The 26,479-nt window shown below is 46.7% G+C and overlaps 8 protein-coding genes across 8 annotated transcripts; 2 read left to right on the forward strand and 6 right to left on the reverse strand.

The window, feature by feature from the left end:
- Positions 1 to 1,715: 1,715 nt before the first annotated feature.
- BDV38DRAFT_274164 (uncharacterized protein) lies at positions 1,716 to 2,454 on the forward strand (the record flags this gene model as incomplete). The annotated part of the gene is made up of 3 exons (XM_032057801.1): positions 1,716 to 1,948; positions 2,127 to 2,312; positions 2,373 to 2,454. The coding sequence occupies 3 exons, from the start codon at positions 1,716 to 1,718 to the stop codon at positions 2,452 to 2,454; spliced, it is 501 nt and encodes a 166-aa protein (XP_031909650.1).
- A 1,241-nt stretch (positions 2,455 to 3,695) lies between these two features.
- On the reverse strand, positions 3,696 to 5,178 carry BDV38DRAFT_257755 (N-acyl homoserine lactonase family protein). Its single transcript, XM_032055645.1, has one exon. The coding sequence runs from the start codon at positions 4,728 to 4,730 to the stop codon at positions 3,807 to 3,809; it is 924 nt and encodes a 307-aa protein (XP_031909651.1). The 5' UTR covers positions 4,731 to 5,178; the 3' UTR covers positions 3,696 to 3,806.
- A 69-nt stretch (positions 5,179 to 5,247) lies between these two features.
- Positions 5,248 to 7,519, reverse strand: BDV38DRAFT_286628 (fungal specific transcription factor domain-containing protein; the record flags this gene model as incomplete). The annotated part of the gene is made up of 3 exons (XM_032060711.1): positions 5,248 to 6,312; positions 6,381 to 7,125; positions 7,266 to 7,519. The coding sequence occupies 3 exons, from the start codon at positions 7,517 to 7,519 to the stop codon at positions 5,248 to 5,250; spliced, it is 2,064 nt and encodes a 687-aa protein (XP_031909652.1).
- Positions 7,520 to 10,424: 2,905 nt separating this feature from the next.
- On the reverse strand, positions 10,425 to 11,750 carry BDV38DRAFT_257759 (metallophosphatase domain-containing protein; the record flags this gene model as incomplete). The annotated part of the gene is made up of 1 exon (XM_032055646.1): positions 10,425 to 11,750. A coding segment is annotated over one exon (1,072 nt), but the record flags the coding sequence as incomplete, so codon positions are not given.
- An 843-nt stretch (positions 11,751 to 12,593) lies between these two features.
- BDV38DRAFT_286631 (uncharacterized protein) lies at positions 12,594 to 13,447 on the reverse strand (the record flags this gene model as incomplete). Its single annotated transcript, XM_032060712.1, has 2 exons — positions 12,594 to 13,093; positions 13,147 to 13,447. The coding sequence occupies 2 exons, from the start codon at positions 13,445 to 13,447 to the stop codon at positions 12,594 to 12,596; spliced, it is 801 nt and encodes a 266-aa protein (XP_031909654.1).
- Positions 13,448 to 16,865: 3,418 nt separating this feature from the next.
- BDV38DRAFT_295981 (FAD binding domain-containing protein) lies at positions 16,866 to 18,436 on the reverse strand (the record flags this gene model as incomplete). Its single annotated transcript, XM_032062824.1, has 1 exon — positions 16,866 to 18,436. Exon 1 carries the CDS (start codon positions 18,372 to 18,374, stop codon positions 16,866 to 16,868), a length of 1,509 nt encoding a protein of 502 aa, XP_031909655.1. The 5' UTR covers positions 18,375 to 18,436.
- Positions 18,437 to 19,945: 1,509 nt separating this feature from the next.
- On the reverse strand, positions 19,946 to 21,578 carry BDV38DRAFT_286633 (cytochrome P450; the record flags this gene model as incomplete). Its single annotated transcript, XM_032060713.1, has 4 exons — positions 19,946 to 20,099; positions 20,153 to 20,319; positions 20,375 to 21,484; positions 21,540 to 21,578. The coding sequence occupies 4 exons, from the start codon at positions 21,576 to 21,578 to the stop codon at positions 19,946 to 19,948; spliced, it is 1,470 nt and encodes a 489-aa protein (XP_031909656.1).
- Positions 21,579 to 22,545: 967 nt separating this feature from the next.
- BDV38DRAFT_274170 (cytochrome P450) lies at positions 22,546 to 24,358 on the forward strand (the record flags this gene model as incomplete). Its single annotated transcript, XM_032057802.1, has 5 exons — positions 22,546 to 22,756; positions 22,857 to 23,728; positions 23,788 to 23,898; positions 23,960 to 24,126; positions 24,187 to 24,358. 5 exons carry the CDS (start codon positions 22,546 to 22,548, stop codon positions 24,356 to 24,358), a joined length of 1,533 nt encoding a protein of 510 aa, XP_031909657.1.
- Positions 24,359 to 26,479: the final 2,121 nt, after the last annotated feature.

Raw genomic sequence — 26,479 nt, forward strand, 5'->3', positions numbered from 1 at the left:
CCATTTCCTGGGATGGCTGCATCCATTGCAGAGGTGTATAGAGCCCTCAATTATGGCCATCTAACGGATACTAAAAATCATTTTGAGTTTTAGTAGAGTTTAGCAAGCACAGTCGTAATTTGTCTAATGTAAGATGGAACCCCCGGGGAATTTGCCACAGGGTAATTTATGCTGTACAACTTATTGCATATAATATGTCTAGACCGAAGAATAGCTGCCAGCATACCGTCATGGACATTTGACTTGCTCTTAACACTTCCTGGTAAACATGTGGAGGGATTGCCACATTTCCGCAAACGGAATATAGTTTTCCATCATCAAACCTAGGTATATTTCTATTGGATATATACAGAATTTAAACATTTGCACGAACACAAAGGTTGCCTGGCTGCTGTTCGATGTTGATCATGAGAGGCAACTTGCGGCGTCAATCCATACTTGATGTCTTGGCAACCCGCAAGGATTCAAGAATTCCGCTAAAGGGGTTCGTATTTCTTTTCTTAGCATACGGAAATGGGAGACTAACAAGACCTACCCTATCACCCCAAACTTGTACTAACATTCAAACCACTGTTCCTCTGGCACCTGATTGTTCGCAATATGATCGTTCTCTGCCATACGCACAAGATAGAGGAAACACACGCTCAGGGAAACCGTGTCCTCGTAGTTTCCATCCTCCACATCTTTCCATTCTGTGCAGCTCATGATTGGCCTACTAGAGGCTATTGTCCATACTCCCCTTATCACTTCCTGCTCCAATAAAATTGTCATACAATAGGTTGATATGAACCCGTACTTGAACTTCGCGGTAACCACATACCCGACGATTTGACCTTGTTGTTCAAAGTTAGTGATACCACTATGTATGTCTTGTTTATGTTTGTATATACCAAAGAGTCGTCGCAGGCGAATGTGGTCTCGGTATGCGGCTTCGAGATCATGTTGATCTATCCATGGGGGTTTCAACTCCCCTATGACACGCAGCAGGTTATTGTGGTCCATAATGGCCACATCCGGCACTTTCCCTTTGATGCATCAGTCACTAGTAGGCTTGTAATCCCCAAAGCGTGTTCTTGATCCAGTCGCCGTGAAAATAGCTGTCATTGCTTGCGACAGCCTCTCGATAAATCGACCTTGTATTCCCATCTCGTCGCCGACAACGAATTGTTCCTCAGGTAGTAATGTCGGTTGTTTGCTCGACCTGAAGCCCAATACTGGACCCCCATTTCCAAGGTTCAATGCTACGAGATTCTGCCTCGCCTCTTTCTCAAAAGTTTTCCCAAGGGGCTTATGGCCCGATGAAAGTCTCGGGATGCAAAGCAAGGGATTTAGTCTTGTGTATGCCGAAATTAAGATCTGGTAAAGAATCTTTAATGGCCTTCATGGGCCTCTGGGCAGTTCCACTTGGCATTTTGAAGATTGGTTCTGGCTTGGGTTTCCATACTTACTTTCTTATCCGGGTTTACTGCCTACTACAAGGGAAATCAATTCACTCTCAGGACTCTGCGTCGCGCCCATAACACTCCGCGACATACACGCGCGCGTGCTCCAATTGACATAATTTTATTAAAGTATTAGTCACCCACTGGAATGCATTGTAGTTTGACGTCGTGATGATAAGCTTTGGACTTCCCCGCGCTGTCTAACCCGCGTATTCTGTTCACCACCCACGCTCCGCACGATATCTCTCTCCGTCATACAGACCGACCTACAAGATGGATGACAATGGAAAGGAGTTCTTTGTAGGTTGGGAGTCGAAGGTTATTAGTCTACATAGCGACAATATTCCGAGTACTTGGGTATTGGACGAGAAACTGGCTGAACTGTATCATCAGCACACAGCTTATGAACATCATCTGCGTCCCAGAGTAGCGGCCGCCTACGGAACTTTCAGCTGCCATGAGTTGAGCGATTCATCATCTAAAGGGATAATCAAGGCTTTCATGCAGTACGTTCTCGTTGCCCTTTCATACATATGATAAGTCCTCATCCGCGACAAGGATCCCGTACGAGGGGCTGGAGTACACATCTCCAAATGAAAGAGCCCGGCTTGCCTCTCAGAAAATACCTAACTTTGGGGAATACCAATTGGAGGCCCTCAAGGTCCTCACCGAGAATGCATGTAGCTCCGCCCCAAAGCTGCTACACGTGAAGAAAGATGAACAGGATCACACGGGCCCAGTTCCGGGCGGTCTTCTCCACTATCTCCTGATCCAACGCCCCCCAGGAAAGTATCTGAACCAAGAGATCTTCTGGAGTATGGACGGACAGAATAGGAACACGGTCCGAAATGCCTTCAAACGAGCGTGGTTGTTAGTCTTGCCCCCTTACTACATACCGTACACTCTCTAACAATATTATCCTGATACTAGGAACTGCGTTAGCGCAGGCTTCAAACCTGCGATGTCAGCTATCGAAAATCTTATCTGGGATGCTGAAAAAGGCAATATGTGAGTGCAGTGCTCGGGATTATGAGCCAGAAATGGCTGTTGTCGCCTGCAAACCCGACTAATATATGACCTGTGTATACTATGAGCAGCTACATTATGAACTTCGAGGATGCCGATCCCTCAGACCAGAATACTATCTGGCGAGATACGGAATGGATTGCCTGGCGGCTAGCAAAGGCGCCGCGGGGATATAATTGGGCACCCGATAAAACGGTCCACCCGGACATGTCACGGTGGACGCTTTGACAGAAGACGATGGAATTTTTGGGAGTCGACTGCGGGTATTGTGTCTTCAGGGGGTGGGATTCGATTTGAAGAAGAGCCTTTGATATAGCATACTCAGGGTTTTGCTTAGCGAATCTAGAATGGACGACGATATACGCGAAATCCTCGCAGACACTAGGGGGTAATATGACTGAGTGTGCATGTAATAAATGGGGTGAGTGTACTAGATACAACCTAGCTCTCTGTAGCACTGCCTCTCTTAACGCCATTACGTAGCTACACGCCGGGGTGACTAGATTCAAGCTACCATGTTGCATTTAATACAACTATATTGTTGCTATCTTAACTAGAATTCTAAGCGAGTGAAGGGGAAAATTGATGTCATTGAGAAACATTGACATTAACTGCTAGGAGATAAATCTAAATAGAAGATAAAAGACGTAAAATAACACTATAGACCGTTCCACCTTGCATATCATTCCATGATCGTGTCCGATTCACCGAGTATAATCGTGATTTGGCCCAGCTTCCACATTGGATATAGTAATATAGGTCACTGTAAACATTGAATTTCACTCTTGCTGATCCCCATTAAGGGCCTCAGCTCCATCGTGCTTCCTAGTTACCTCTTTATACCCCCTGATATTCCTGTGTCTCATAGAAAGGTAGCTTATCCTAATACGGCATCGATTCCGACTTCCACCATCGATCAAGTAGGATCCCCTATACAATTCGGATAGTCAGTATATCTTGTAACACTATTATTTATTTAAGACAGCGATATACTACCCTCTCTATTCTATTAAAGTAAACTAGAGCTTAGCAGAAACTGAGATAGAAATAATAAAAAGACAAGTTTCGGTTTATCTTTATTTCTTAGTATATAATTTAGATTAAGCCTATCTATGAAACTCTAGAGTAAAATCAAAATATAGAATCATGAAAATCACATTAATTTATTTTTTCTTTCTGATGAGAAATATATTCTTAGTGCTAGCTGATACTGGCCGGGCTTGAGAAGTAGGACTCTGCAACTTATTTACGTGAGAAAACTTCATTAATTATCCAAGGCAGCAAAATTGCTTCCAAGTTTACAAAGCGGAGATAATGTCCGAATCGAATGCAGGATCATCAATTCGGTGGTCGGTAAGCCTGTCGGTTGGCGAGCAGCTGCGGAGTATTAGGATCATGACTGGGCAGAATGACCACATCCATTTCCTTAGCAAATTGTTTGATGGTTTTCAAGGTCCGCAAGGCACGCATTGGATCATCATTGATGCCGTCCGGCTCCTCCTTATCCAGCAGATCCAACCCGTACGTCGCATCGCCGGGCAAAAAATAAGCAAGACGCTGTTTACCGGTATTCTCAACGCTCGAATGCTCCGCATCAGTATACAAAACCAGGCTGATGTGCCCTGGAACATGGCCGGAGGTATCCACTATCCATATTTTTCCATCCTCTGTGAGCGGGTAAGACTGCTCCCACGGCCCAAGGGGTTTGTCTTGGAGGTCCACAATCCTCGGCGTGAATTCTTTCGGCCAGTGATTTGGAGTTGCTCCCTCCATGCTCGCAAAATAGGGATGCTTCCCAAAGGCGTTCCAGTGTTCCCGAGAGACATATATTGGCAACTCTGGTGCTTCGGCGATCAGGTCCTCTAGACCACCCGCATGATCGTTGTGAAGATGGCTTAGGATGACTCCCTTCAGGTCGGTGGGCTTTATTCCTATTTCCCGGAGCTGGTTCACAATGCCATCCTTGGGCTCGATGGTGAACTCACTCAGGAGACTGTTGAAAATAGCGAGTCGTGGAAAATAGCCAGGATTGTTGCAACAAGGAGACTGACCAGTGTCAAATAGAAAAGGACCTTCAGGGTGGTGGATGAGAAAAGCTCCAACTGGCAGAGGATCTGTCCACCGACGATCGCAAACAGATCTCAGGCGACGAAGAAGAGGAACGTTGCTTGGAGGCTGGGATCTCATTGACGGCCTGATGCGGACTGATCCTGTCGTAAGAAACGTCAACCGCAAAACTCCACTGTCGGAGCTGGATGCCATGTTCCGCGGATATTGAGTAATGGAAGCAGAGTTGGTTCAGAAGTTGAATACTTGAAAAAGAAATGGTTTGTAAGAACCGTACTTCGGTCGAGGCGTTCTGGGTAGTAGTAGTTAAGGGCTGAAACGACGCCGCTGACAAAAACTCGGAGGAACCATCCGTGCCGAGCCAACGGACGGTCAGCCGAGAGCGGCAATTACTGGCATTTTCGCCATGCCAATTGGAAGCAATACTTCAACAACAATAACCAACAATGACCAAGTTTGCATGTCGAAAAAGCGTGATTACTGAGATTCGTGGTGTAAAGCGACTTAAATTGTTTTCGAGCTGTTATATACAACTCCTGATGTGGCCCATAAATCTCCCGGAGTGACGAGAGTCTGATCCAGCAAGGGCCTGCGGCGTATCGTGAAAACTTCGTAAGTATGCGGGATCATTCATTGCTTGGAATGGCCTGCCTTACTGTTCTGTCCACTCGGCAGAACGTAAAAGCAATCGGCAGAACGTAGGGGATTACGATTATATAAATTTATTTCCACGAGCATCGTGATGCGTCATTATTGGCGTGCCGAGTGCCGAGAACCGTGTACCGAGCGCCGACTTTTGAGTAGAAGCGTACGACATCGAACTTTCCCCTAGGGAAGGATTATAAATAACATTTGGTAACTCCGCGTACATCTCATTTGAGTCCATGAGGTCCAGCTCTGCATTAAAGAACCATTCAGTGTCGATGGGAAGAAAGCTTGGGGCGAAACATTCCTCTAAATCCACTGTCCGCTCTAACAAATCCATCTGGCTGCACATAGTATTAGGAAAAGGAAAAAGTTCTTGAAGCCGACTGTAAAAGTTGCCTTCCGTAAGACTTGTGGGTGTTTCGATCCTTTCTGTTTCGGGGAGTGGCTGTTCTCCCATTGAAGTATCCACTTGTCTTTGTAACTTCATGATCTTTCTGAGCACCATTTCGGATCCTCCGTACTTCATTCGCATCTGTTTCAACACAGAGCAGAGAACTTCAATCTCCCTCTGACGTGCAGCTTCTTTCTCTGGTGATCGAGATTTGTAGTTTATCTGTGGGAGGGACGCCACCATGCATAGGAACCCATTCATTTGAAGCAAATAACATGCCTCATCCCTGAACAAAATCTCCTCATAAAGATGGATCATGCATGAGGAGGCAACCAAGCACGGTATTGACGTGTGCCGGTGTCGGTCAATCCCACCGTGTAGGCGATGCAGTAGAATGACAGTGGCAAAGTATCTGATGAACAATTCTGATACCGCACGACGGAATTGGTTCCTATCACCCGCGGCATCATATAAATGCAGCTCTGCCGGTAGTTCCCGCACCCATTCACATAGCTTCTGCGTGAGTTGAGATGCTTTTTGCGGATCAATGTGGTCTTTTTCACGCTGAAGCTCGGCAATCTCTCCAATTATCATACAGAGCTTTGTGCCGTGAATGAAGAGTATCGCCTGGAGGGACTGGTTACCAAAATCCATTAGAGACGGTAACTCCACATCAATATAAGCAGGATTGAATGATGGCGGGCGACCCCAACATGCAGCTTGTAGTTTATCAGCATTCTGTTCAGATAAGTAGAGTACGTTAGTCATTGTGTGGATATGACAAGTATTTCAGGATTGAAACTGACATGGAGTTGCCAAAAGATCTTTCGAAGACATGAGGCATGGGCGTTGTTGGCGTATGTTGACTCTTGATGCAAACCCATCTGCAGTGCGAGTCGTGAGGCTATCCCGGTCCAATACCAGGGCCCATCGAGACTGATCTTGTCCGGGGGCTTCACGCTCCAGCAAGACAAGAGGCACAGCGTCTGCAATGTTGCAATGCTGTTAGTCTCGTACTGAAGATAAATTAATGCTTTGACTTTCTCGTAGAGAGTATTCGAAAACCTCAGACTGTCAGAGCCATGACGCATAAGGCTTCCTGCTAGGAATACCCCCTGTTGGAGGAGAATGGATGAACCTGACGCCGAAATGTCGCCTCGCTCAACCACTGGGTAATCATGGTAGACTTGGTCGAAGAACATATCAATCAATGCTCGCCGTAGTGGTGGAACTGGTAGGACCAATGCCTCGGTTGCTGATAAGATAGCGTCTCTGACGCATGGAAGGCTCGAGATAGATCCTTCCGACACTGTGGGCTGTGTTGGTTCGTCGTATGCCAGGACCGAGTGCTCCGCAATGAATCCGTTATGCTCTCTGAATTCTCTTGTTCCCCATGCTGGTGAAGGTTGAATTTCAGAATTGGTCAACCCCGGCTGTGAGCCAAAAGCCCGGTCTTCCGGGATTAAATCTTCAGATCGTGATTTTCGCGATCTTTGCGGGGAAGATTTCCTCTCATCCACCTTCCGTTTCTTGCGAATACTGGCTCGTTTGCTTCGTTATTTGGTTAGAATCTCTTGGGATTCAATTCGGTTGAGAAGTCCTTAGTTATATGGGGGGGGGGGGGGGGTTAGAAACGAACATGCATGATTGATTGAACCGACGGCAATTAGTGCACACATTGTCTCGGCTACTCTCCAAGTCGCATTTGACTTTGCGAGAATGGCAACGGGTACAGACAGAATGCGCTCGATATTGTGTATGATTCATTGCGGTAGATTGTCTGGACATCGAAATTCCGACGCAGCCAAGACGTCGCATTTCCCGGACAGCCGCTGATCGCTGATCGCTTCCCATTACGGCCGGCGAGCACTACCATCTGCGCAGTTCTTATCTCAAACGCGCCATGCATAAAGCTGGAGGTCGCGCTGCTCGCTACTCCACGCATAACCCGAACCCACCACCTCCGAGTTTTTTGGTCAAGAAGGAAAGAATTGGAACAATTTTTGCAGAAGACACATTGTCAGTTGCTTCGCTACCTGGAGCTCTCCTATACTTTGTTAGCTTTGTCAAAATATTTAGCAAAATGAGCCCCGTGCCTCTCACGCACCCAAACGTACAAAGTTTGTGGAAGTTCAGTTTCACTTATCAGTATTTGATGCACGGAACGCCTCCTTTGGACATTAATCTAAGACCTGGGTTGCGTTTTCCCGTTAGAGTATACAGAGCGCAATACTTTGACGAGATCTTCCTACATCCTGCAAGATCTAAGCTTCGAGCACATTGCTATATGGTCAACTTATAAATTACAAATACGAATTGCATATATACCGCCGACCCGTCGTAGAATATACTGTTTTCGGTTTTAGTATCTGTCTTGCTACGGGAGTAGCGGTCAGGAAAGTATGAAACCTGAAATACTTGAACTATGCATATTTCCATTCCCCGATTAACGATTTCGTGCGTTCAGGTCTCAAAATAGCCAAGTACCATCTACATCCAAACCCCCAGAAACGCTATTTGGTTTACCGTTCGTGAGAACCTAGATCCTCTATGCAGTATTACAATGATACATGGAAAATCTGAAATCGACTGGTCGGTATCTGATGTACGGAGTAAGAAGTCTCCAGGGACGATTTCAGGTCACACCTGCAACCTTGGAGGCGTGCTTCCTATGATGACCAAATTCCGAACGCTCATTGAGATGACGACTGCTAGGTGCCGTGGTTTAGAACCGTGTTTATGTCCATTGGTGTGATAGAACCCTCAGGGGTAACCAGACTATCCGGCGATCCGTCTTTACACACATGCCTAGATAGTAGATTGTCGGTAAACCCATGTTCATTTGAGGTTTGATAATACTCCGAGATCCATGTTAATCGATGAAATATATGCACCCACAGTACAAGATATCTATCCTCTCGTACCAGTTAATTCGCATGGACCTACTCTAACATCATCGACACCATTGCAGGTATAGAAGGCAATCAGTTCATCCAAGGGACAGAGACGCATCAGAATACCAAGTACCAATGTGCGTCATCTAGTCACAAGATAGATCACAGGATACATCCAGCTCTCATAATCGAACCACAGAATGAAAATGACATTGTACTTTCTCTCAAGTACGCTAACCGCCAGAAAGTTGCAGTGACAATTAGGACTGGAGGTCACCAATACAGCAGTGCCTCATCTACATTTGTTCCCAATATCCAGCTGGATTCGGAAAAGGCTTTTAGAGGCCCTGAAGATCTTACAGTTCTCGAGCTTAACTACAAATCTTTTTCTCGCACTAGCGTCAGCTGGAGTCTAGGAAAGTTCAGTGCATGTTTCAAAAAGTACCACCTATTTCTCCCTCACGGGCAGTGTACCGACGTTCATCTCGGGGGGCATATACAGGCTGGTGGATATGGCCAAATTGGGCGAGATTTTGGCTTGTTTAGCGACCATGCCACCTTGCTTCAACTCGTGGATTACGAAGGAACATCCAAAGGAGTTGCGAGGGTGACTAACCCCGAGCTATTCTACGCCATCATTGGAAGCAGTCCAGGAAGCTTCGGTGTACTGACCCATTTCACGATCTGGGTCTATCGTGAAATTGACTATAGTGGCTCCCGAGATCTTAAGGCACTATACCGGTACAATAAAGAGATATTGAGACAACTGTTGGATATTTTAGTGGAGATACCAGATAATGAGAACTTTGTATATAATTATGATCTCTGTATCAGTGCCTGCAGGCCATCATTTAAATTAAATTAATTTGTGGCCTGAGTTGGATAGGTAGATAAGAGAACAACATCCGGAGATTTATGGAGGAAATGGGATATCCTTCTGGCCCCGTACAATCGTTGTCTATGTGCAGTGGATACTGTTCAATAAAAGTACCAAATACGACATGGACTGGTTCGATCGGCTGGGAAAAATGTCCATCTTCAACCAGGGCGTGCAACAGAAACCTATATCCAAGCTGACAGGGGACTGGATCTTCCGGAACATGCGAGAATTCAACTATCCGTACGTCAAGCGTGCCTATTTGACCAAGCCAACCTCACTTAGCAATGATAGCTGGGCTAGTTGGGTCACCGGTCGCATCAACGAGATCGTCGAGCCCGATGCCAATCGCTGCTGGCTGTCCGCTCAACTGTAGTGTTTTGGCGGTAATTACTCTAAGTTCGCGACTAATGCCAGTAGCGGCACCTCTTACAGCTGGCAGGACTCGACAGTTGCATGCGTGCTAGAATGCTGTCACGCGTCATCTGCTAAACAGCGAGCCCCTGGACTGGCAAACCGTCAATGACAAGGTATTGAGCCTAATGGTAACTTCATCAAACAAGACCGCCGTGTACTGTGGGATTCATATGGGGATTTTAACCTGGAGAGTTTTACTTACTACTACGATGACCAGGCCAAGTACGAGAGGATCCAGAAAACCAGGCAGACTGCAGACCCAGATGGTATCTTTCCACCCAACACCTCTTCCATGAAGCATTTTGCTCAGCCACCTGCCGAAAGAGTTCGTGCTACTTTGCGACCGTCAGCAAGAAAGCCAGAAAGTTTCTGTCGACGGCATATAGCCATACATGGCGCGTGCCTGTTTAGGGGCTTGGAGCTGCGGAATCCAATCACCAAGACCTACGCAGAGCTTTCAGCGATTTCCCTAACTCAAAAAGTACATTTCTTCAAACTGCGTATTCAGGCTATATTGCTTATTACGTTTCTATATTTCAAGTTTCGTTTCTATCTAGATTCTAGCAATCCGACCTTCTTTAGTTCATCATTCAGACATATGAAAACTAGCTTGAACACCTATCAGGGTGCTCTCTAGTTATATAACTATATATTCTTGCTTACGTGATTGTTGTATCTGTGATTCGAAAGACTGCCAAATTTATGGCCTAAGCTCGCAAACACACCACTACTAAATGGAAGTGACATTCAGAAATGATACAAATATGGGAATCGTGATGCTATCGTCTTTCTGCGCCTTGCTCTAAATCACGTTTTTTCCAAGCTGCACAAGAGTACAACCCATCGCAGTGGCCTGACAAGTGATATGCTGATCTGAGACGATTCTCTTAACCGCGGATAGCTGGATTTTCGCTGGCTATATATAAACAACAATCGGCTTATTCACCAGCCGTTCGCCGTCTTCGCTCATGCAAGCCGCATTGACCATCAATGTAGACCGTTCTTCTCGGCGACGTAGACTAGCTAAGTCTCGTATAAGAGTTACCGTGGCAGAGAACAGAATCATGACAGCGTCCAGGAACAGCGCTGGATGGAAGAAGCCTCGCAGGGTGGATATTCCCAGATTTTGAGCAGAGTCTGAAGTATCCCGATAGTATTTCTCTAACCACCACTGAGCGCTATCCCATTGTACCCTCTCCACGCCATGAGAGGTATGCACGTGGCCGAATACATGTAACAAAGGGCGAACCTTCCACAGCTCATCCAGCAAAAATGGGCAGCCTTCAGGAGACCCTTGGTACCAATCTCCGTGGAACTTGGCTGGTGTATGCGTTACCAAGATATCTGTAGACGCTGGGATGGTTCCAGCCCATGGATTTTGGTCGACAGGGTACTGAAAGGCATTGTCTGGCCCGCCGCAAACAGGGATCTGTGGTGACCCATAGACACGGATTTGCCGCGTTATACCAGATGTGTCCCGAAAGGGCAAATACACCGAAGCCTCCTGTAGATGATAGATGTCGCCCCAGTCAATTGGCATACAACGCCGAAGCTGTGCAGCTCCTTTGCTTGTGCTGTCGGCTGATAATGTCATCGCCAACTTATCTTCTGCCAATCGGGAGGTAACATCAAAAAAACGATCACTGTTGCCCGAGATCACAACCTTGTAAGAATGTGGCAGTGATTTCAGCCAGTTAACCGTTTCCTGGATCTCCGCCGCACTGCCATGGAGGCTCAGGTCCCCCGCATGGATCAGAAGGTCGCCATCTGGGACGTCGCAGCGCTGAGAGTGCGTGTCAGCAACACAGACAACTCGGATGCGCGGGCATGGTCGGGACCTCATGAGATTCCATCTCACGAAATTGAATGATGTATATGCTGTCCAAACAAGGATTGTGAGGGGTGATAAGGCTATTTGACGTAGGTCGGCAGCCCATCTGTGGCGAAAGGCTCGGAAGTCTAGGCAGTTCAGAATTTTTGTAATCATTGTAAGTGTTTTGTGAAAAATTATCGCCATTTAGAGACATTTAATCCCGTTGAAGGAGGTCTGGGCCTAGGCTTCTATAAATGCGTCCTCATGTCTCAGGCAGCTGCTGAATGACGTGGAATGATAAAGCCGAGTCTAACCGTATCTAGCAGCGTCTATAAATTTCAAGGTACGTCGTTGTCGAAGTTAAGATTTGAGGGCGTTTTGCTTCGTTTTTTTTTCAAAGTTAGGTTCAATAACGCTTCACAATGGATCACCGACGGCTTGCTGTTCCGATTTAAAAAGGGCCATTCTTCGTTTCTATTTGTCTCTATCGAGGTAATTGAATCAAATAGCCCATATGACGTTCTGGAAGCCCGTATACCTAAATTCGTATATAAGCAACGCAACTATACGGCCCGCCAAGACCTGAACACACAGAGCCACAGATGAGTTTGTTCTTCGCCTTATCAGTCTTTACGGATGACAATAGTGCAGCGTGCACCATCCGTAGAAGCAAAAGAATTGCCATTTCACGTATACAGGAAAATGAAGCAGGCGAGCTCGGCAGAGATGAAGTCGGGTGACTGTCTACCGACACGAGAGAACAAACGGACATAAAATGGAAATGCATACAGCTGACCATCATCCCCAGCCTCCCACTTTCTATCATTCTTAAGTGGGAAATAGTGCAGAGGTTGTCGAAGCTTGCACATCAACTCATACATTTAGATCACGGTACCCTCAACATTCGGCCGGCTCGTGGACTACGGATTATATGCAAAAGGGTATCTCAATTGAAACCCGCAGTCCGTCCCTGCGAGGGTCACCTAGAAGCCTCTTAAAAGGGTCTCGCGAAAGCCAGTCACATGCCAGACCACCCGGCCCCAATAATCCAGAGCTTGTTCTGTCCCAAGGCCATATTAACCGCCACATAGTCCCCCCCGCCCACCACACGAATGGTCCCCAACGCCAGCCCGGTCTGAGAGTCAAGAACGTCTACCCCCTCCCCCGCAAAGGCGAATACCCAGGCACTCCTGGTGGATTTGACACCGTCGTAGACAAAAGAGATAAGAACACTGACGGGCCGAGGGACACTCGTCCAGGCGCCTGGGTACGACACACCGTACGCGTCTAGAGTGCGGAGCCGGTAAGGTATCCTCGGTGGTTCTTGTCCGGGGACACATCCCCGTGGGGAAGTAAAGACGCCCCCCTTGCCGTTGCGGTCCTGGGAGAAAGCAACACCGTTGGCCTGGTTCTCGGTAACATGGAATGGCCTCGGACGGAGCGTGGTGCCGTTGACAAAATAAACGGTGGAGAGCACGGGTGGTGTGAAATGTATGACTCCTCGTCCCCAAACATTGACTTAGTGGCTATATGAGTAGCGAGTGGGAGCGAATACAGCTTCATTGACTAACCCAGCCAATATGGAAGCGATTTTAACTGAATGACCTCCTCGTTGGCAATGCTCATATGATTAGGTTGTATGCGAACAATGGGTCCATATCGTTTATGAGCTTCGTCTACATAGCTGTAACGCTTGCCCGCTCGACAGGCAAGCAATAGCCACAAGTTCGAGAGCTGGCCTGAAAAGGCCCCGGGTATATCCCTCAGGTGATTAAGGATCCAGAACCAAGGAACCAGATAATAGAGAGATATAAAAACTGGCACAATAAAAGTAATCCACGGGGAAATGAGGAGTTCAACTGGCGGCGCCATATTATGGTAGGGAAGGCTGTTGTTCAAGACAACAGCAAGGGAACTTCAGACGGTAGAGTATTGTCAATACAAAGCAAAAAGAGCAAGCGAGAAAGAGGTAGCTCACATAATTGAATCAAAAGCAACGATTAAGCAATCTCCCATTTGCTGCCCTTCGCAATCACACTCTTCCATGTTGATTGGATGCTCGCTTACCCAGTTTTCTTGTCAATTTCCTCGGAACCCGCTCGGAAGATTTTGAGGTGGAGTAAAGGTTTCGAGAGTTCATTTTTCTCAAACACTATCAGACATTTGTTCCGACTCGGACAGATAGCTAATGCGTCGGCGGAAGTTTTCGCTGCCCCCGGTGCATATCCAGCTGCTTGATAGTGAAAATCTATGTTCAACCCTTGGGCCGTACTGAGATGGCTAGCCACGGGTTCTCAAATCTCGGGGACAGTTTTCCGACTCGTGTAACACCGTGCAAGCCTTTTGAGGTTCGGTCAGACGTTGGAGGCACACTTCGCCTTTTGAAAAACAGGGATGTTGGCTAAAAACATCAGCTCAGTTGATATAGCATGTCATGATGATATGTTACTGTTACCTACAGCAACACGCCCACCAAAGTGTTCAGCCTAGCCCCCGGACAACATGGAGGGCGAAATTATCAACAGCAAAATAGATGATTCTATCCATGCCAAGAACAATCATGCTCCAATCCAACGCTCTTTCGTGCTTCTCAAGTCATCTTTCCCCCAGCGGTTGGACGCTGGAAGTGGTCTTAATGGGTTGGGATAAGAGATGCTTGAGTGTGGGTGGACAAGTCAACGTCATCGGGGAGCGATTGGGGGCTAGCTCTAGATTCTATATTGTGGAGTTCTCTGACCTTCTACCTTGCGTGTGCGCTTTCAATATGGTGTACTATGCAGGACTCCCGAGAGTAGACAGCGGCTTAGTCTTTCCCTGTCCATAAAGGTTCACGGTAAATGGCCCGGCCGTTCCACGTTGATCTCTTGAACTCTCTCGACCCAACTTCCCCTTTGGGCCCATTTAGTGAGGGTCTGCCTAGGCCAAAGGAATTTGTGCTCATTGGGGAATTGCTTACCGAGTTGACTTCAGAATATTCCTTCAAGCCATAGTATTACAGATAAGATGGTCATTCGGCTTAGAAGGTATACGCTATACTGTATGTCTAGACGCAAGTGCAGGGCCTATTCTAGTTCTGCATATGTATCACCGCCAGCTGGATAAGAGTGAGACTCGCGAAATATTAACAGCGTGAGATACATGATAACATATTCTTGGAGGGCGTAAATCCACATTTTCTATGTTGTTACTGACGTCCTGTACTCAGCGTCACGCTGAGATTGCCCTCTACCCCTGCCTAGATGTATAGATCTAGGGATGGTCCTTCAGGTTTACCCCGCATTAGTTCTCTTATTTTGACGTTACTCATTGATGAATTCTAGAATTTGTTGGTTATAACAAATCCATCGGGCGAGCGTTCTACACGGGCGAGCGTTTCAGCCCTCTGGACTCTATCCAATATAAAGCGACCACTTCCAAGATATCTCAGCAACGGTAGGCCAAGAGAAGCGGTAGCTACTGCTAAAAGGCTTGGATTATATACTTTTCCAGTATAGTGGATATAAAACTCTTCATGTCAATAATTCTCTCGATATATATAATACCACGGAAGTTTTGTATATTTCCTCAAATCACAAGATACGGAGACTTGAAATACATTCAAATAGTCTATTTAACTTAAGATATGGTACACATCCAGCATATAATATATATGTACTAACGAATACAATATCACATCTTCATTGTTGGTGGGATATTTGATTTTCGGTGATAGACAGACTTATTTGATACGGGATATAGAGGGTGAAGGTTCACTTGTGAAATATATTCTTACAAATATAGTAACTCAGGTGTACATTACATATTTAGTCGCTGCTGTCAGGATATACTCTTGATCTTTGAGCAGTAGAGAGCATCTCAGGTCGTCACCTACGTCAGTGATATATTGTTCTACAGTTGTCTGAATTTGTTGGGCATCTCTATGATTTATTGTTCGTCATGGTCCGCTGTCATACTGGAGCTCAAAGTATCCACACCTGTGCAGTGTCGAGACGAGGGCTTCCTCGTGAGCTGCGACTACGAGAAAATAAATTTCGAGTGACCTGACGAAACTCCCTCCGATGACTGGATAGACTATCTCTATGGATCTGTCTGTGTGGATTACTCTCCACCCGGGATATATTTATTTCGTCTCGTTTATCCTACTCGGAGTTTTTCTGTTATTTGGAGCGGCTGCGTTTGAAAGTATTATGTTGATCTACAGTTTCCCATTATCCCATTCCCCAACCCCAAACTGCATAGTGACTCCTGGTTGTCCTTTCGTGTTATCGGCATGCATAGAATTATGAGCGAGAAAAGTGTGAAAACGCCGAGCTGGCGCGTGCATGCCGGTCGGTCAGAGTTGCCGTATTTGGCAGTCTCGGTGTTATCGGCATTATCAGACCTCGGCAGGTTTTTGTTCTTCGGCCGTCATCACCACGGCCCTAATCTCAGTCAGAGGCATTCTGACCGGACTGAGGGGAGTGCTCTGAATCATAATGTGTTTGGTTCGGCATTTCAGGCGAAGACAGAGAGTTCAGAGTACTCCGAGATACATCATTACTATGAACCCAGCATGTACACTCTCAGCCAGTATGGTAGAAGTAACGTGTCACGTCCACCACTGCTTGCTTAATGCAATGCTTCAACGCTCCACCTGGGAGGGACAACCCCCCCCCTAGCGGTGCTTGTCAAATGTGGGAGCTTAATTGGCCTACCACCTTCACTTTGGTCTCCCTACATGTAGCTGGTATTTGATCGCGAGCGCAGAAATCATGAGGAGACTCTGTATATTCGGATGAGATGGTTTTGTATTGTTGTGCACGAATCGTTTAAGCAGTGAAGAGCAGAGAAGGGCCAGCTAAGTCTTTACGTTGGGATTGCCTGCTGGCTATATAACCTGAGAGCGATAAATAATCGGCAGTATACGGTTGTTTCGTCGAGGACTGTTGAATTGGTTACTATACACATGCTTTTGGGACTCAAGATCCCTACCAGCACAACACATCCCAGTAATCTCCTCTACCCATCCCAAATAGGAATGGTATGTACTTGTAGTGATTGCGGCCAATAATCTCGAAGATTTAATTAAAGGATGGGTACTAACAGATCTGGCTAGATACACAGACACGCACCAAATGGGGAACTCCGAGATGGCCTAATTTTATGTCTATTTCTATTTCAATTTTCTTTGTGTTTCACTTTAGCTTCTTTGCCTTCCGGTGCCTGAGCTTTTTCTTTCCTTGTCTCTTGAAATAAGATATTGTTCCGTGAAGACTATGAGATTGCTGCCCTCCCTTTCCTGCATCCAACCCTATTCGTCAAATCGACCAAAGGCCAAGTAGCCATCCGGGCGGATCAGCATCTCTTTAACTCCACACATATACAGGCTCGTCCTCGCTTCTTCATCCGGCAGGTCGACAGCTTCCACCACCGTAGTCCTGTTACCAAATGCCGGAGGTGGCCGGAGTTCAATGGTATGTTTCCCAGGGAGGTGCAACTGGATCCAACGCCCGTCTTGGGTGTACTCACGAAGTTCAGTGACCTCCCCCGCCGGTAATGTCATCTTTACATTCAAGGCACGCTTTCCCTGGATGCTTTCAGGTAGGGCATGCCATCCATCTGGGAGTATCATGTCGAGTAACTTGGGGTAGGCGACAGAGAACCCGCTAATTTCCCTAGCTAGACTCATATTGGCCTCTGGTACACACAAAAGCTTGTCGACCGCTGCCCGGACCGCCCATTCCGGACCAGAAGAGGCAAAGAATAAGAGGGACTGTGATGTTGTGTTTTGAACAACGGCCTTGGCAATCGGCCATCGTTCTTCTTCGTACGTATCGAGCAACGAAGCGGGCGCGGACTGAGAGATGACGGCCGCCAGCTTCCATCCTAAGTTCAGAGCTTCTTGAAGGCCGACATTCAACCCCTGACCACCGGCTGGGAGGTGCTTATGGCATGCATCTCCGACAATAAAAATGCGACCTTGGCGATACCTTGTCGCCAGCCGCTGTTCGTTACTGAAACGCTTTAGCATACAAGGATTTGACAGATTGTAGTCAACACCGGTGATTTTCTGGAGGCTATGATTCAGCTCTCCCAGAGTCACTTCGGCCGACTCAGGAACCGTGCCGCGATCACTTGCAAACACATTGAGCCTGGTCCTTCCGCTGGGGACTTTCAGATCAGCAGCGATAACCAACCCGTGCTCGTTGTGAACAATGTAAGGGTTCGGCATGGTCGCGCCCAGTGTAGCCTCTCCACTCATGACAGTATTGACTGGTGGATTGCCAGTGAACTCAATCTTGGCGAGTCTGCGGATCGTGCTGCGAACGCCGTCCGCACCGACGAGGTACTTCCCGGTGGCGATGAATGGCCGATCATCGGAATAGGCGCCCTTCACAACAATAGAAGGCCCCGAGTCAATTACTGAATCCACATGGACACCCTTGAGTATCTGCACACCGAGCTCCAAGGCACGCTGGAATAAGATCATCTCGGTCTTGTACTGAGGAACGAGTAGCACATAGTTCTCGTTTGTTTCACGGCCAAAAACACTGTAATCAAGTCGAGTGTCAAGAACGCCGTAATGCCACCAGTTGGTTTTTTGTCCTGCTTCAAGAAAAGAGTCAAGCAGACCACGAGAAGCGAATATTTCCAAAGATCGACCGTGCATGACAAATGCACGTGTCTCTGCCATGCCGTCAGAACTTTTTCGTTTCTCGACCACCAGAACGGAGAGACCAGCCAGGCGTAGTTCACAAGCGAGGAAGAGTCCGACTGGACCAGCTCCTACAATGACCACGTCATGCGCCGTGTAGGCCATCTTGCAGCGATAGAAAATGGGGACGGAAAGTGGAATGACTGAACTGTGCAAAACGAGGTTCTTGAAGCACAAGGGAGGATGATTCTTTTTGCTGGGAGACCTTCGTCTGAAGCTCCCGTGCTTTCGTCCGCTTTATAGAAGTATGGATATCCGTCATGTCAAAGACTATCCAAACCCTACCATAGCTGATAGTTGGATTGCCGATACTTCGGGGCCCGGAGTTGCTTCTTTCTGCAATAATGCCGGGTTCGCCTTCTGCGTTTCTCAGTTCATGTGTCGGGCTTTGAACACTATCGGTTATCGGGCTTTTAAGCCGAGTTGCGTCTGGCTAATATCCGAATAACGCTCGACCCCTAAAGGTGTATGACTAATTCTTTCGGATCTATATACCTACTGTAGCCATGGAGACTCTCTGATAGTCTGGTCGAGCTGTTTCTAAAAAGGTGCCAACACATCGCAGCTCGCGCGCCTTGTATGCCATACTCGGCCGTAACCCACTTGACCGTTTGGCCGTTAAAATGTGATCCGCAAAGCCCTATCTCCGGATTGGATCGACACGGAACACGGTTCATGCATTGAGTGAACCGTGTTTAGGCTGGCTTTGTGCCATTACCAAATCCTGCTTCCTTGAACGAACGAATCTTACCGCAGGGGAAAGGAGGCTAGGTTCATAGCTGTATTTAATGCAACAGACCGTACGAACGAGGGTGATTTAAGCTTTGCTGGGGACTGGATCACGGGTATATCAATGGCAGTTTTAGTCCATTACACAAGGTTAGACAGTTCGTAGGTGTGTAGCTCGGAATCCCCATCGTCTATATACTTGAACATTTCCGCTGTGAGGTCATGTATAAAAAGATCTTTAAGGTGGTCGTTGTATACACAATGACGACATATCAAGCTAAATGCCTCCTATTTGCAGAGTCCGGCTTTTGCTGTATGTTGAGCCAAACCCCGAAGCTGCCGTAGCTGGCGCTATTCCGAGCGAGCGGACACACGATGCCCAATGGTGGCTACTCTTGGTCTGTTCCCTGTGTAAACAAGATAATGAGAGTTGGCTTGGCTCTGTATCCACGGTTGACGGTTGCAAACGATGCCGGGGTCTTTGTAAAGTTGCATCTCAACCGCAGGGAGGCCTAACTCGTTGAAGATATTAATGTATAGCCAAATTAGGCATGCCTAATGTCGCGGCAATAAAACTGAGCTCAACTTTGGTGACCCTATCAGTAACCTCATACCTCTATAGAGAGGTTCCTAGGGATAGAGTGGAATTAGGAAGCACGAATGATCTCGTTGCCTGCGAAGACGTGCATGTCCTCATTGCAGAATAGGCTACAGTCCAGTGCGTTTAAAATGAGTTCATAATACTCGGATCGGGCCATTATATAATTTCTAGGGTCGTAGTATGTCTCTAGCTGATAGTTTGCCCTGTTCTTAATACATATGAGGTACATCTCTCTGATGTCATCACTAACAAGTAAGCAGGGGGCCTTGTCGATCCAGTTGACGGATGTCAGCCCATCTCTGCTAGGTGCACCTGATAAGATCACAGTTTAAAACTGGACGGCCGTTTAAGAGGGTGCCTTCAGTTTGATTAGAAGTGGTCCCTTGTCCCAAATGATATAGGCACGCTGATCCGCCCAGTTGGAGCACTGGGGGGACAGCTCCAAATCGAATGCCCATATCAATCGTGCAAGAATTAGGCTTGCCTCTGCAAAGGCCAGCCTATTAGACTAGGTTAGCCCGCACCCGAAACCATGCACAAAGACGTGACTTACATCTTTCCTGGACACGCCCGCGGGCCCACTGAGAAGGGTTGCATGGCATCTTTGATATCATTATCCCCAGGGCCCATATCCAGCCAGCGTTCTGGGAGAAATGATTGGGGATCCTTAAAGTTGGACGAAGATTGGTAGGTCGCCCATGAAGCGATGGCAACAGATGTCTATAGACCTCGGTTATCTTGCAGCTCAATTCTTTTCTATAGAGATGTTTCATACCTTCTCAGGTACGAACTGCCCTGACACTATGGCGCCCCCACTCGGTACAACACGCGGCATGCCGAGCGGCAACGGTGGGTACATGCGCAATGCTTCTTGGAGCACAGCCCGTAGGTATGATATATCCGCTAGTGATGAGAATGTTATCTCCAAGGGAGAGGAGAAGCGGTTCCGTATCAGGCAAGACAATTCTTTGTGCACCTCTGGATGCTTCAGGATGTAGAATGTACAGCCAGATAACAGGGTAGCGGTGGTCTCACTGCCTGCCATCATCATGAAGCTGTGATTGGATAAGATTTCCTCCCTGGAAAGGATCGACTGAGGGTCATTTCGGGCCTTGATGTATGTGGTAAAGGTTGGCTGGTCTAAATCGGACTCCACATCCCCTGGAACCCTAGCGGCAATGGAATCGAATTTGGTGGTTCGGTGTTGGAGCAGATCGCTATAGAAAAGGAGTCCTGCAATTTTAATCATCCAGGAGATTGTCGGGAAATACTTGGATTGGCTGAGAAAGGCCCATGCTTTGATCGATCCGAAGAGCATATCCACCCAGGGATGGTACACCCCATCCTCAAGGCAACCCAGCGACTCGCCGAACAGCTCGAGCGCCATGAAATCGAACATAACATAATTGTACCATTCTGTTATGTCCACGACGCTATTATTATCTTCGACCTTCTGTTGCAGCTTGTGAATAAGAGTATCGACGAATGGGTGCAGAAGACACTCATGCGACTTCTGTGCTGGTTCTGAAAATGCCCGGAGAATGGCTCGCTTTTGACGGCGATGGACACCGTCCGGAGCGACCAGAACACTTGGAGCTTTGTTTTTGGATATATGGTAAAATCGCATGTCTTTTGGAAAGTTCCGTGAGTGGCCGTGGATATCTTTCCATGCTTGCTGGTTCCGGTAGCTCAATTCGTCTGGAGCGACTCGGACAACGTCCCCATACTGGTCGTGGAGTAGCTGCACTCGCCTATGCAACTTACCCTGGGCGTAATATGCCGCATAAGGAACCCTCGACACAGTCCAAATAAATGGACCCGGGTAACAACTGAGAGGGTGAAGGTGTCGATTATAAAATATTTTCCATGCGATAACCGAAAGAACCTGCGCCCGTTCGTCAGGTTTTAGCAGCCTGTTATGCTGGTTTGATCATACATACCAAGGAAAATATTGTATAAATGCTGAAGGAAAGGGCCATTGGGGTCGTTACATGGAGTATGTTCAGTGACAGCCTGTTGTGCAGTCCAGGAGGCTAGGATATGTATAACACAGGGTACGAGTTACAACGCGTTGCAGTTTCCAATCTCCTAAACCTGACACATAGTGAAAGGTTGCTCACCGTATGTTACTGTGTGCGTCTGCTACACAACATATAAGTCATATGTCAATGACCCCTTGCATGTTCCTTACTTAGTATTCAGGCTGCTTCAGTTATCTCTCGAAGGAAGTATATCTACGTCATGCTCTCGGCCTCATTTACCAGTAGTGGTTCATATATCTTATCCGCTGTTGCCCTTCCATTTTTGATCGATGTCACTCTGAGATGCATAACTTCCTTGAGCGTGAGCTCGTTCAGCGGGCCTGCCTTAACTATTGTCGATCTTTCCTGTAGATAGCTACTAGCTTACTAGGTTGCCACCGCATGCAGCTCTTACCGCTTCTTTGCTCAATCAACACATTCACAGATGGGGGGTCATGGCGGCGCCGGAGATGCATCGTAGAATCCGATGATGAAGGGAAAGAGAAAAGGCGTGTGGTTAAAGTTTATCCTCGATCAACTTACCGTCTCTCCCTTCCATTCATTTCTATCAAGTGCTCACAGGAAGTCTATGATCGACATCGAACTACCACAGCTAAGGTGTCTTAAAAATGCTTCTCGTACTTAGGTATAAGTTAACTTTAACTCGATGTGTTATCTTGTTGTCCGATCTCTTTGCAAACTCACCGACAACAACACTATATCATATCCTTCCTTAATACTTTTTGGCAAAGCAAAATCTAGTGTACTCTTCTCGTTTCTTAAAGATTTAATCGTCTTGGGGAGAAAATATTCTCTTGAGCATAAAGCCAAGATGGTGCTACTGCATATCATACCTTCCATCACTTTGATGTGTACTCGCGTGTTCTCCAAATTTCAAGGCCATTTACCGGCAGCTGAGCATATGATGATAGACCAGGCCCGCATCTGGACGGCTCTCATGACTACTGCGGGACTCATCTTGGCTACTAGGATTCTTTATCGTTTATATTTCCATCCTCTGGCAAAGATACCTGGCCCTAAACTAGCCGCCGCTACACATCTTCTGGAGTTCTACTATGATGTGATTCTTGGAGGTCAATTCGTATTTCAAGTCGAGAGAATGCATCGGAAATACGGTATTGTTCTTTTTTCCCACTTCTTCTAGTTCTCCTTCTTTCGTTTCTTCTTTCTCTTTCGCCGTGTATTACGGCAACTATTTGTCTAACTGGGTAATAGGCCCTATTGTGCGTATCAATCCAAAAGAGGTCCATATCATTGATCCCACCTTCTATAACGAAATATATGCAGCAGGGGCTCGAAAGCGTGATAAGTATAAGGGGTTTGTGCGCTCTCTCGCTGCCGACGAGTCTACTGTCTCGACCGTGGGCTCTGAAAAGCACCGATTCCGACGCGGCATCCTTCAGAATTTCTTCTCCAAGCGGTCTGTCATGGAATTTTCGTCCGCAATTAGTGAGAGGGTAGAGAAGCTGATGCGACGCCTGGATGAATTCGAGAAGACCCAGACCGTAGTGGCTCTTGATGAGGTATTCTCAGCATTGACCTCCGATATGATTACTTATATCTGCTATGGGAAAGATTGGAAATTCCTAGACCAAGAGGATTTTAATTGCGACATTCACCAGGCGGGTGTGGATTTCGCGAAGTTCTTCCATATTAACCGATTTTTCCCATGGATTTTCATGACACTGCGAGCACTGTCTCCACGAATGTTAGCATTCCTCATACCCGGTCGAGCGGCAACATTTAAATTCCAGGAATCTCTCCTAAAGCATGCTATCCAAATAGCAGAGAACGAGCAATCTAATGTCGCCCGCAAAGAAATTGAAAAGCCTGGTCCGAATATAATCTCCAACCTAGTCGATTCATCTATACCATATATGGAACGGAGTCGTCGGCGTCTGGAGGATGAAGTCATCACGATTCTTGTCGCTGGAACAGAAGCACCCGTAAAAGTTCTATCCATGGCTATGTACTACCTTGGTAGCGAACCGGCTATTGGTGAGAAATTACGGGCTGAATTGAAAACTGTCCTACCGACACGTACCAGCACTGCCACATATGCAGAACTAGAAAAGCTGCCATATCTAGTATGCTCCTACTTTCGCTGTACCTCAACGTGTTCCTCCCCCTAACAGGATATTTACAGCATGGCTTTATCTATGAATCATTGCGCATATCGGACTCAGTTATTGCACGGTTCCCTCGAATAGCGCCAACAGAAACACTCCGATACAAAGACCATGTTCTCCCTCCAGGCGTGAATACCCCCTCGCAAGTACATGATTTGTGCAATGAGACATGGCTAACACGGTCGATAGACCCCAATGAGCTGTTCTTCTTACTTTATCTCTCGCAACCACGATATCTTTCCTAGCCCCCATAAGTTCGACCCCGAGAGATGGATCCGTGCAGCGGAGAAGGGTGAGAATCTAACACAGCATCTCACGGCGTTTACCAAGGGGAGCCGAGTTTGCCTTGGAATGAAGTAAGTACTTACCTATCCCCAATATCCTATTATCCTTTCTTATCAGATGCTTTCGGGTAGTTTAACCATGGCCGAGTTGTACTTGACTATTGCCCATATGTGCCGTCGGTACCATATACATCTGTACAACACTGAGCCAGAAGACGTATGTATGACGAGCGATCTTCTTGCTGGATATACACGACGGGGCGTCCTGAAAGTATATGTCAAGCTCAGGGCTGTGAGGGAGTAACGCACTTTACATCACCTTAGCATATTTATATTTGGCGAGGGCCCTTGCACTATGGGAAAACAATGCTAGGAACACATATAATGTATATCTACCACAGTCTCGGGAAGAATGGCTCAAATCGAGGATCAACCTTTTGCGGTTTAGAAGAAATGAACAACCGGAAGGCTATTAATACTAAAGAGTAGTATATTTCCTCTTTACAGTCATAGTCTGCCTGGGAACTACTTCACACCTCCGTCCAGAGTTCGCTTGGTGAAATCCATTTAATAGAATAGTGCTTCCCACTGCCTTTGCTCCATTAGATTAGAAAGGCCCTTATCAGTGTCATCCATATCGTCGACAAGACTTTCACAAAAGCCCTTTGCTGTCATAATCATCTTGTCAACATTTCTATTACAAGTTACTATTCCAGAGCAAAGCCCAGTTATTAGAATAGCCAGCACACTTTTGGTACCCCAGGGACGGCGACTGGGCTGGTTCGCGATCAACAGGGCGTGGGATTAAGTTCAATATGAGCGGTTTCTTGTCCCAAATAATATATGCACGTTGATTGATTCAGTTTGAGCGTTCAGAAGGGGACTGCAAATCGAAGGTCCATATTAACTTCGCAAGGATTAGGCTCGCCCTGGAGAAAGCTATACTGCAACGAGCCGTTAGTTTCTTTGCTTTTGTCTCCCAATGAAGAACCGTACCCCTTCCCAGGACAAACTCGTGGTCCTATTGTGAAGGGCTGGAAAACACCCTTTTTGTCAGCTATCCCACGGGCAATTGATCTGGACCCCGGTGTAATCAGACGACAAGACCTCTAGTATACACGTGGGTTAGGGTAAGGGGGGCCCGGCGCAATCAGCTCTGTATACACCCCCGTCAACTCTATTGTGGACGATCGCTCAAAGTCTGACAGTTTAGGCGGGTAATAGTAGTTGACATGCCCCAAAGTTGGCCGGTTTTAAAGACAGTCGAGAAGGTGTTGTTCCTTCTCGCACGATTCTGAATTCAAGAAGCAGAGAACGCATGGTAGGACTGGGGTAGACAGTGACCAACCCACGGCTTCATCACCACCTGCTCTCCCACAAAATGTTGCTTCTATTTGTTGCCTCAAAGCTGCCCTCCCAGCGGGCCAGCGCAAAGCCAACTCTCGGTATTCAACACATTAGTACAATTTCTGTCCCGAACATGATGATTGAATTGTTTTCTGGGCGAGCGAATTCATGTCTAGACTCGTATTGTGCGGCCATGAAAAGTTCTGAAAGGCAGGTGGGGATATTGTGTACAGGTCTGAGGTCCATGGTGAGGTCACATTACATTCCTCCAAAAGTCTGTGTTGGGTCGGTTAATTGATATATTCTACATATAGAGGTGAGTATATATTGATTCGTATATATAGCAGAGTTTATTTGATCAATTACAAGCCTAGTAATAATAATATTAAGTTGTAGTAAATTCTTTAAATCTTTAGTGATATCTAATTAGATTATTTAGAAAAGTATTACCTATTTGTAGTCCTACCTAACAGAATCCTAAATATATATTTTGGCAAGGAATCCATAGATCGGGAAAATCTAAACCTAGCAGATTTTGAATTGGATTCGGGGAGACCTATTAAAAAACCTGACCCGGAGCCGGGTCAGGGGCGGGTTGCAGACTTTGAACCTGAACCCGACCCGCGTGCAACTTAATGAACCAAGGCAATTAATTGCACTGAACGGATTTTTCGCATAGCGAGGTATGCCTCTGATTGGTCAGAACCTCACCGTCCTCACTTAGTAAACAGAAATTACTAACTAACTATTTTAGGAAATATAGATACTTATTGTGACCCTATCATTCACGTGACCTTGCCAGAATAGTAATGATCAATGTTAAATCAAGGTTTTTAATACCCCGGTTTATGAAAATTTGTATGGGCCAACCAGCTCATATGTGAAATTCTCATATATTCGTGCGTTAATTGAACATTTGTATGGGAAATCAAAGTGGCTACCGTGGTGAGTGATACTAACCGGGGCATTTTCAGTAGGTACCTACTACAGGGAAGATACTTACTACAGAGTAAGGACTGACTGGATAGTATGAACCCACTACAGAGTAGGAACCGAATGGGAAGTAGGTACCTATCTC

Source organism: Aspergillus pseudotamarii (genome assembly GCF_009193445.1).
Source record: "Aspergillus pseudotamarii strain CBS 117625 unplaced genomic scaffold BDV38scaffold_64, whole genome shotgun sequence".
NCBI classification, from domain to species: Eukaryota; Fungi; Ascomycota; class Eurotiomycetes; order Eurotiales; family Aspergillaceae; genus Aspergillus; species Aspergillus pseudotamarii.